Source organism: Mirounga angustirostris, unplaced genomic scaffold (assembly GCF_029215605.1).
Source record: "Mirounga angustirostris isolate CCGP_5_RB_7025 unplaced genomic scaffold, mMirAng1.0.hap1 SCAF_9, whole genome shotgun sequence".
In the NCBI taxonomy this organism is placed as follows: Eukaryota; Metazoa; Chordata; class Mammalia; order Carnivora; family Phocidae; genus Mirounga; species Mirounga angustirostris.
In genome coordinates, this window is record NW_026991717.1 from 41815470 (window position 1) to 41825946 (window position 10477).

Genomic DNA, 10477 nt, shown 5'->3' on the forward strand with positions numbered 1-10477 from the left:
CTGGGGGGACGAGTCTCCAGCCCAGCCAGAGTGTGTGTCTGGCTGTGTTCTAATATAATGGCACCAGGGGCATCTCCTGAAAGCTGAGAAATCTGTAGGGCGCCTGGGTGGCTCAGTCGGTTAAGCGACTGCCTTCGGCTCAGGTCATGATCCTGGAGTCCCGGGATCGAGTCCCGCATCGGGCTCCCTGGTCAGCGGGGAGTCTGCTTCTCCCTCTGACCCTCCTCCCTCTCGTGCTCTCTGTCTCTCATTCTCTCTCTCGCAAAAAAAAAAAAAAAAAGAAAAGAAATCTGTAACCATTGGCCTCAATGCGATGGCCCTCTGCATGCCCTGCCCTATGAGGAGGTGCCAGAGTCAGGCTAAGGACAGCATGTGGCTGGGGGTTTGAAGGAGGGTGGGTGGCTGCCGACCCAAGCCCAGTGTCAGCCACCAAGCTCTGCTTTGTCTCCCAGCCGGTGGACAACCAGCAAGCCCTGGTCCGCAGGGAGTCTGTGGTCAACCTGGAGAATTTAAAGAAGCAATATGTCCGCAGGCGATGGAAGGTGTGTCAACGTTTGGGGTGGGGAGCAGGGGGCCCCGGTGGGTCTCTGCACAGTCTCACCTGGCAGCCCCTTTTCTCTCTCCCTCAGCTCTCCTTCAGCATTGTCTCCTTGTGTAACCACCTCACCCGCTCCCTGATGAAGAAGGTGCACCTGAGGCCAGAGGAGGACCTGGTAGGTAAATGCAGCGTTCTCTTCTTGGGCAGGATTCTGGGGTGGCCTGGAGCTCGGGGATGGAAGGGAGCAGGTGGGTGCTAACTGTTTCTCACCGGTTCTGCTCGTTCTGTCCTCTGTGCTGCGTGATCGGCAGAGGTTGCACATTTGGGGGGGCCGCTGGGGTGGTGCTGGGAGGGGAGCGCTCCGATGGGGCAGCATGGGCTTCTGGAGGATCTTGAATCCTTTCCTGGTGGGCTTTCGAAGGGACTGCTGCAGCCGTTTCGCTGCCCCGGTCTTTTCCATGAGGACTTGCAGCCTGCTAGGGTCCTTGAGGGCTCTGAATAACACGGCTACCACAGTCAATCCAAAATGTAGTCCTGATAATCCGAAGATCTACTATAGAATGAGAGCTTAATGTTCGTTTTTCAATTTTTCCATTTCTGTTTTGCTTTAGATTGCCATCAATAACAATAACAACAACAACAACAATAATACTTAGAGGATATTTGACTAGCTTGTTACTGTTTATGTACATTTAAAATGAGGAACTTACTCAGGAGTGTGGCCTCTGGAACCAGACTTTCAGAATTCATATCGGCCACTTACTAGCTGTGTGACCTTGAGGAAATTACTTAACCTCTCTGTGCCAAAATGCCATCCTGTGTAAAATGGGGTTAACAACAGTTCCTACCTCATAGAGTAGTGATGAGGATTAAATGATGACATAACCTTAGAGCCTGTCATTAGAAGTGCTCAGTATGTATTAGCAGTTATTATTATTATTTTTTATTTTTTTATTTTTTATTTATTTATTTTTTTATTTTTAAAGATTTTATTTATTTATTCATGAGAGACAGAGAGAGAGAGAGGCAGAGGGAGAAGCAGGCTCCCCGCAGAGCAGGGAGCCCGATGCGGGACTCGATCCCAGGACCCTGGGATCATGACCTGAGCCGAAGGCAGACGCTTAACCGACTGAGCCACCCAGGCGCCCTTAGCAGTTATTATTGTATAAAATCTCCCCATAGACTAAAATGCAGTGCCAAGTGCTTCAGAATGCAGTTAGTATTTCTGCTCGTAGAGGTGCCCGGGACAGATGCTCCCTGCTGCATATCAAATGTGGGAAGGCCCCAGAAGTGTCTGGGATGGCACAGGAAGGGCAGCTGCCTGGGACGGACGGGGCCGTCAGCCCTGAACAGCGCCCCAGGACCCGCAGCTCTTGGACTGCATCCCAGGACCTCCCTCCACGCCACATCCTGGGATCCACTTTCTTCAGCCGAAGCTCTTGATTCTTGCTCTTGATTTGAGGGTTTATGGCACCAGAGGCCCTAAGCAACTGTGTGCCTTTGGCAAAGCCATGTCCCTTCTCTGACTGCTCTCCTCATCTGCTATTCAAGGGGACTGGACTTTCCCTCTGAAAATCCCCGGTAATGACAGGCAGATTTCCCCCAGCTTACTTTTTCATTGTTTGGCTCTGACTCATGCTAAAAAGTGGCTATTCAGCAGAGCTGGAGTTATTTTTATTTTTATTTTTTTTAAGATTTCATTTATTTATTTGACAGAGAGAGAGACAGCGAGAGCAGGAACACAAGCAGGGGGAGTGGGAGAGGGAGAAGCAGGCTTCCGGCCTAGCAGGGAGCCCGATGCGGGGCTCAATTCCAGGACCCTGGGATCATGGACCTGAGCCGAAGGCAGACGCTTAAAGACTGAGCCACCCAGGCGCCCCTGGCTAAAGTTAATCTTGACCTTGGATTTCCAACTGGCTCAAGCCAGGCAAGGAGAGAGAGAAGGCTTTGTCAAGGCATATGGCAAGTGACTTGTTCTCATATGATGGAGACCATCGGGAGACAGGACTGGAGAATAATTGGAAAGAATGTAAATTTCTTTCTTAATTTTTGTCCTTGTGCACACATTTAAAAATAGCCCACTCAGTGCCATCAGCTCAATGGCTCATTCTACAAGTGGAAAAGGAAGGCTTGGGTCCCAGACATCTATTATATAGTTTTCTCAAAGGGAATTTCCTTTAATAATAATAATAATAATAATAATAATAATAATAATAATAATAGATCCTTTTGTTCAGGCAGCCTTAAAATTGAATATCCAAGAACAGATTATTTATGACGCACTGAAGTCTTTCTGAATTAGTACCTCTTTTAATAAATTTTAATAATTTGATTAGACTGGGGTCGCCTGGTGGCTCAGGTCCTGTATCCGGCTCCCTGCTCAGCAGGGAGCCTGCTTCTCCCTCGGCCTGCTGCTCCCCCTGCTTGTGCTCTCTCTCTGACAAATAAATAAATAAAATCTTTAAAAAATAATTTGATTAGACTGATGTGGCCTGAATAAAAAAGGCACTGTGACCTCCAGGATGGTTGCCCTGACTCTGGTTGAGCCATGGAATGCCCTTTACTCTTTTCCTCTTTCATAAAGATGGAGCCCAAAAGCCAAAGATGCAGCCTAAGCCAGTCAGAGCAGAGGAGGTATGGAGCAGTGGGCATCAGAGGTTGGGGAGGTCCCTGTGGCTCACCCCTGCCCCCCATCCTCTCCAGGCTGAGTTCAGGAGACCCTGAACACTTACCCAAGTGGTCTTGGTTACATGGCAGCTACAAAGAGCACCAGATATCATCTTCATTATTATTATGATTTGGCTTCTCCTGGTGCCTGGTTTTTCCCAGATGCGCTGCCTGTTTTCCTTCCTCCTGGGAAGGAGGCCTCAAGGCAGTTGGTCCCTCCCCACCCTCACCCACCCCACCCCCAGACTCTAGACGGAGCAACAGCCTTCACCTCAATGCCCACCTCCCCGGCTTGCAGGCCCCTTGGCCCAGTATCAACCAGGCTGCCCAGCACAACCCCATCACTGGCCTCTTGTGACCCTCTTGCCCTGGGCCTCTTTTTTTTTTTCCAGAGGAATTGTGAGAGTGACACAGAGGAGGACATCGCCAAGAGGAAAGCTGTCCACCCACGGAGGAGGAGCAGCACCTCGTAGGTGGGCTGGTTCTCTCTGCACAGACTCCGGGTCCCCACTCGTCACCAGCACCCAGGCATTCTGCATCCCTGAACGCTTTGCGAGACAGATAAGCCTGCAGGGTTCAGAAGCACTTACAGAGGAGCAGGGAGCCCCTGGGAGCTGTGGCCATCTCCTACGGAGGAGGCCCTGACATCCTCAAAGCTCTTATTCTCCATAAAACGGGCTTTCACCTGTCTGCCAACCTCAGAACCTCGGGTGAGGTGTGGACTTGAGAAAATGATGTCAATGAACATCATCATCATGGGGGAAGGTCAGACTCGGGCAGGTTTCCTCACAGGATGAGGGAGCTCAGAACTAGCCTGGTCGAAAATTACACCAGAAAGACAGAGGCCTCCCCCATGGGAACAAGACAAGTGAGAAAAGTGAATCTTAGGGTGTGAGGGACCAATCCTGTGACCTCCCAGAACCCACATGGAGTCAGCATGTTGGGCTGACAAACATATTAGGCCTTCTAAAGTAGCCCACTGTATTGTAATTTTTTTTCACTTTTATTAAACTTCTGATTTACCTGATGCTTGGCTTCTTCTAGGGCTATCCCCATCTGGTTCTCTTTAGCTCAGGTGCCTGACTCTGGGCGAGCACCCAGGGTTGGGGTGCTAAGTGGAGGGTGTCTCAGAAGGTCACAGTGAACCATCCCCTCTGGACTATAGGGCACCTGCCTTCTACATCCTTCCCTAAAGGTTTTCCGCCCCCCAGTCAGCACAGACACAGCATATAATGCCTGTGGCCCCCCCCACTATTACCATCGCCCCTGCTGGTAGGGGCTCCATTGTGTCTCCCAACCCCTGGTACCACAGAATATGACTATATTTGGAGTAAGGGTCTTTAAAGAGGTAATTAAGTTAAAATGAGGTCATTGGGGTGGGCCCCAGTCCAATGTGCTGGTGTCCTTACAAGAAGAGGAGATAGGACCTCAAAGAAAGACCGTGTGAAGACACAGAGAGAAGACAGGCATCTACAAGGTAAGGAGAGAGGCCTTAGAAGAAACCAACCCTGTCAATACCTCGGTCTCAGGCTAATGGCCTCAAGAGCTATGAGAAAATAAATTCCTGTTGTTTAAGCCACCTGTCTGTGCTACTTTGTTAGGGCGGCCCTAGAAAACAAATATATTTGCCAACCATGGCCAAGATGGGGCAGGGGACTTTTTTTTTTTTAAAGGTTTAATTTATTTATTTGAGAGAAGAGAGAGAGCACAAGTGAGGGGGGGAGGGGGGAAAAGCAGAGGGAGAGGGAGAAGCAGACTCTCCACCAAGCAGGATGCCCAACATGGGGCTCGATTCCAGGACCCCAAAATCATGACCTGAGCTAAAGGCAGACACTTAACTGACTGAGCCATCCAGACACCCGGGGCAGGGGACTCTTGAAAGATGTGGATGGAGAAGGGCAAAGAAGGACCCACAGGGAGAAAGGACAGGAAAAAGAGATGGGTTACATGGACCTGGAAGTAAGGGAGGCTTAATGACGTAGAAATCTGGGCCCTGCTTTCCAGGCCAAAAGAATGGTGACGCTGACCATAAGCCCAAGAGAAGGTCTTTAGAAGCCAGAGGTCAGGGTGAGGCACTGAGACTGAGAAAGTACGTGGGAAGAGGTGGGAAGAAAGGGGAAGTCTTGGAAAGCGCGTGAGGGGAAAGTGAGCCAGGAAGAAGAGAGGTGGGGGAGGAAAAAGGGCCGAAAAGAAAAGGCCTGGGGAGAAAGGGAGGCTGAGTCAGCAGCAGGTTTGAAGCAAATCCTGTGAGGGAGTGGGCCACACTGCTTTCAGTCAGTGCATGGATCCAGAGCAAAATGGCCCCAGGGGAACAGAAAGGCAGCCCAGTTTCAGAAAAGCTCCCAGGCAGAAAGGGAGAGGAGCTGTCAGTGTGTTGAGGAAGCTGTGCAGCTGACCTGTGGTTCCTGGGTGTCCTTGTTCTCAGGCAGAACCAGCTCTCTGCCTCACTGCAGCCTCTGGAGGACAGTTGAGTCTGGGAACCAGGTCCAGGGCCCCAGGGCCTGTGAGGGGCTCTCGGCTGTGATGGGGCTCATCCGTCAGCGGGGAATGTTCTGGAACAGGGGCTCACCGGGAGCTCCTGGGAAGTGACGTGTGGTAGAGGAGAGGGGACTGCCCTCTTGCTGGGGAGCAGAGCAGTGACCGGCGTTGACAAACCCAGCCGTGAATTTCCAACCATGAGCATAGAGTTAGCCTTTTGGAGTTTGTGTGGCCCAACTGCTACGTTTGACTGAAGAGGAAATTGAAGCCTGGAGAGAGGAAGTGACTCGTTCTGTGTCACACAGCACATTTGTGAAAATGTCTGAGGAAAGCCCAGACTTCCTGCCTCCTAGCACAGTGCTCCTTTCTTCAGTCTGGTGAACTATGTAGACCCTCAATGAAACAGATGAACTTTTCACTTTGCTTCATTTTAAACATGTTCTCATCAGTCCTTTACTGCGCCCCGCCTTGTACTTCATTCCTGGAAATGGATGACATTGTCACACGTGCTTCTGTCCACCTTTTCACAGTAAAGGAACTCTGTTGAGGAGTGGGGACAGCAGTCTACCTCCATGGGCTGCGAGTCAGTCAGGGAACTAGTATGTGCCTCGCAGTGTTCTAGATGCTGGGTTTAGGAGAGTGAACAGGACAGACATGGCGCCTACCCTGAAGGGGTCCGCAGTCCGGGACTCCCCCCTGCCCACAGACTGTTCCTCCTAGGCTTCTTCTCATCCAGGCTTGTATCAATCAAGCTCCACTGACCGAGTCCCCTCAGCCCAGCTCTCTGGTATTTGATGGCACCTACTAGGTCTCCCAAATCCCTTGGGAAGCACAGGGCCAGGCAGTGAACAGAGGTGGGCCTTTGAGGATGCCTTTGAGGGACAACAGCCAGAAGAAGCCAGGCGCCCATGCCTCTCCCATAGAAAGGCTCAGTCCTGCAGCCTCTCTGCTGGCGGATGGCTGGTGCCCCCCAGGTGTGACGACGAGGGGGGCAGCTGAACCAGGTATGTAGGGTTGGCTCTGAAGAAGGCTGTGTTGGCCCGCTGACACTTCAAGGCTGAAAGAGACCACAGTGTACTCTGAGGTTAATGGAATATTCCAGTGATGAAAGCTGTGATCAGTTAAAAAGGCAAGTCTTCAAAGAGATCTGACAGAGCCCTGCCCCGGGGTGTTTGCCTGTGTGTTTGCGGGATGCTGCATTCATATTTCACAAATGCACACATAAATATTTTAGAGCACTGTGTTTTAATGTCAATCTCACCAGCCTTCCTGACTCCAGATCTTAGATTGCATTTGCCTTTTCTACTCACATATTTATTTGGTGAAAACCCTATTTTGGAAGCAAATGAAGACCATGTCATAAGAGGTGAACCACAAAATCTCTGTGAAAGAAAAGTCAAGCCCAATGCTCTACAGACAATCAAAGTAGGTATATGTGAAAAGAGCTCAACTAAGGACTGAGCTATCACAAGGAATTTTATCAGGCGCTGGCCTGTAGAACTTTCTTTCCATCTGGTTCCCAGCTCGATGTCATCCCGACATTGTTCTGTTTGCTGCAGCTGGACGCCAAAGAATAATGTCTTCTTCAGTGGTCGGCTGAGAGGATCCCATTCTAAGCAAACCTTGATGGGCTTAGGGATCGGAGCAATTGAAGAGTGGTGAACAATGGGTAACTGTCTTTTCAAAAAGCAAAAACACAGTTGGTGACCTAGCACTCATAGTTTCTCTCCTCCTGTGTTTCCCTTTCTCCCACTAGTTCTCTTTTTCCCTCCCCCTCCATCTAATTGCAAGTCATAGTATATAGCTGAAGTACATATTTTAGTAATGTCTTCACTTACTGAATAAAATTCATGTTCCCAGTTCTTAATCTAAGAAACAGTTGATTGTATTATCTAGGAGGAAGTAATTTTGTAAGGATTTTTCCCCCTGTGGATCAGTGATCTCCACCCCTGAGCTAGAAGAAAAACAAAAGAAAAAGTAAACAACAGAAGCTCATAGTAATTTTTAAAAACCTGTTCTGCAAGAGGAACACTTCACATACAGGCTTTGACTATACCCTCTTCATAACCTTATAAGGGGAACAAGAGCCCCATTTATACAGATGAGGAAGCTGAGACTCAACAGAGTTAAGAAATTTGCATGCAGTCACACAGCTTGAGCACTTGAGATCTAGATTCAGCCCAGTTTTGCCTACCCCCTAATCCACATTCTTCTCTCCCACTCCTGGAGACCCAGAGTGGAGTGGAAAAAAAGCATCCCAGAGAAGCACATACAATATGATACTATTATTATAAAGCTCAAAAACTATACCATACATCGTTTAGCAATAAATGCAAATATGATAAACCTACATGTTAAAAGCAAGGCAATGACATTACTCAAAATTCAAGGTGAAGCTTACCTTGAGATGAGGAGGAGCTCATCTGAGCTGAGATGGAGAGGAGCACAAAGGTGGGTGCTAGGCTGTTGGCAGTGTTCTAGCCAACTCTGCATTCATGGTGGGCTTATGGGCGTTCATTATTGTGCTTTCTTACTTACATATTAGTTATCAACTCTTTTGCATCTATCAAATATTACATTAAAATAATAAAAGAGAGGGAGTGAGGTAAAAAAAAAAAAATAGATCCTAATGGTCATCAGGTCCTCAGATGCTGGAATGGACAGGACATGAAACTGCATCATGACTACCCCTGGGTGGGCCTTGCCCCTTGCAACTCAATGATGGGCTTTTCTCTGTTCTTTTATTGGCACCTTGATCAGAGCTCATCCTGTGAGTGTCCCTGGGCTAAATTAATAGTCCCATTTTATTTTATTTTATTTTTTGAGAGAAAGAGAGAGCAAGAGAGCGCAAGCGAGGCAGGGAGGGGCAGAGGGAGAGAGAGAGGGAGAGAGAGAGAGAGCGAGACATTCTTAAGCAGGCTTCATGCCCAGCGCAGAGCCTGATGCGGGGCTCCATCTCATGGCCCTGAGACCATTACTTGAGCTGAAATCAAAAGTTAAATGCTTAACCAACTGAGTCACCCAGGCGCCCCATTCATATTCCTGTTTTAAAGAAAAGGTGCAGAAAATACCCCCTGCCCCTCCCAGCTCCACCTCCTCAGTCATCACCTCCCGTTGGAGTTTGCTTAAGGACCCTGGTCTGAGGACATCTTTCGAGCCCAAGTAGACTTGGATTGCCAACTCTTGCTCTGGGTGTCTTCATGTCTCTGAGTTTAAACCCAGAAGCTGAACAGGATTTGAAAAGCCCTCTGGGCCATTCCCCTGTTCCTGGGCAGGACTGTACTTGGGGCTCCTCATCTCATTTTGAATTGAGAGAAGGTGATCTTATGCCTTTCATCAATTCCTTTTTCTGGTTCTTATCAGTCCTAGTATCTCACCACTCAGAACCAAAAAACCTGGGCTAAGTCCTGGCATTTTTCATCTGTTGCATCTTGATCTTGTCATTCAACTTTTGTGGACCTTGATTTTTTTTTTAAGTTTATTTATTTAAGTAATCTCTACACCCAACATGGGGCTCGAACTCATGACCCCAAGATCAAGAGCCACATACTCTACCTACTGAGCCAACCAGGCACCCCTGGACCTCGATTTTTTGAATCTATGAAATGGTAATAATAATATCATTGCTACTTATCATGAGTGCCTCATTGAGAACAATTCTGCAAAGGAGATTTGTCAACTCTGAAGAACTTGGCAAACCTAAGGGGTTTTTTATTTACATAATTTAACTGCACTCTGGGACCATAGGCAACTTTGAGAGTTGCTAAAAAAGAATGACCATGGCCAAGAGTGGTATTCAATGCTGGTGGCCTAGACTCCCGGTAGAGGGCTCCTGGGGCCTGGATGCACCTCTTGCTGGGCTCTTCTGTGTGGTGCCTGATTCTGCACACTCAGCAAAGACCTATTAAACACAGGAGAGAGCATGAGGCGCTTTCCCCCCACACTGGTGCCAGAGGCTCTCCGCTGGCCATCCAACTCTCCCCTCTGTGGAGGGGGCCTGCTGGAAGGCCAGAAGCAGAAACAGAGTCTGGCACTGAGTGTGCTGCTTTGTGCTTTCATTCAGGACCTGTGGTATGATTACTAAAGATCTAAGGAGGGAAGGCAGGGTGGAAGGAATGATGGGAGGAATGAAGGGAAGAAGGAAAGAGAGAAGTGTGGGAGGTGCAGAGGTGGCTGCGAGGCTCTCCTTCAGGGGCAACCTGCAGGAAGGAGCACTGTTAGGGGCCGGCCCCCAGCCCCCAGCACCTTCAGGATCCAGCAGACCATTCATACTGAAGCTATTCTCTCCCCAGGCTGATGACTGAGCCAATAATTGAACATGGCAGGGCGGGGGGCTAGATGGGGGGGAATGGTAGGTTCTAGAACCAGGCCAGGCCTGTCTAGTGTGGGACCCACTAATCCTTGTCCTGGGGCTCCCCAGTCCCCCAGCTGAGACTCTCTCAGAGCTGCACTGCAATCTGAGTCCCTTCCTATCCAACCTCCTTCCTTCCTTCCCTCTCTCCTGTGATACTGGTTTGTCTTTGGCTAAAAAGCAGTTCTTTTTTTTTAAAGTAGTCTCTCCACCTAACGTGGGGCTTGAACTCACAACCCCAAGATCAAGAGTTGCATGTTCCACCGACTGAGTCAGCCAGGTACCCCCAGAAGCATTTCTTTAAGTGAAAACGAATCCTCTGTTTCTCCCCTTTCTTTTGTCTCTCATCTTGAATCCCAGAATCTTGAACATGGTCCAGGATATGCCTCATGATCAGGTCCAGGCCTGTTGCTCTAGCCTTTGAGCCCTTCGCTCGCTGTGCT

The 10477-nt window shown here is 49.1% G+C and overlaps 1 protein-coding gene across 2 annotated transcripts in view; it reads left to right on the forward strand.

Moving 5' to 3' along the window:
* Positions 1-4866, forward strand: part of LOC123861116 (cytosolic iron-sulfur assembly component 2A) — a 157001-nt gene extending 152135 nt beyond the window's left edge. Inside the window, exons 12-14 of one of the 2 annotated variants that reach the window (XM_064570324.1) lie at positions 453-542; positions 630-713; positions 3598-4866. In XM_064570324.1, the coding sequence (XP_064426394.1) occupies positions 453-542; positions 630-713; positions 3598-3678 (255 nt within the window). In that variant the 3' untranslated portion in view covers positions 3679-4866. Of the gene's footprint in view, positions 1-452; positions 714-3597 lie in introns of both variants that reach the window. The other variant, XM_064570322.1, reaches the window with a different exon arrangement.
* Positions 4867-10477: the final 5611 nt, after the last annotated feature.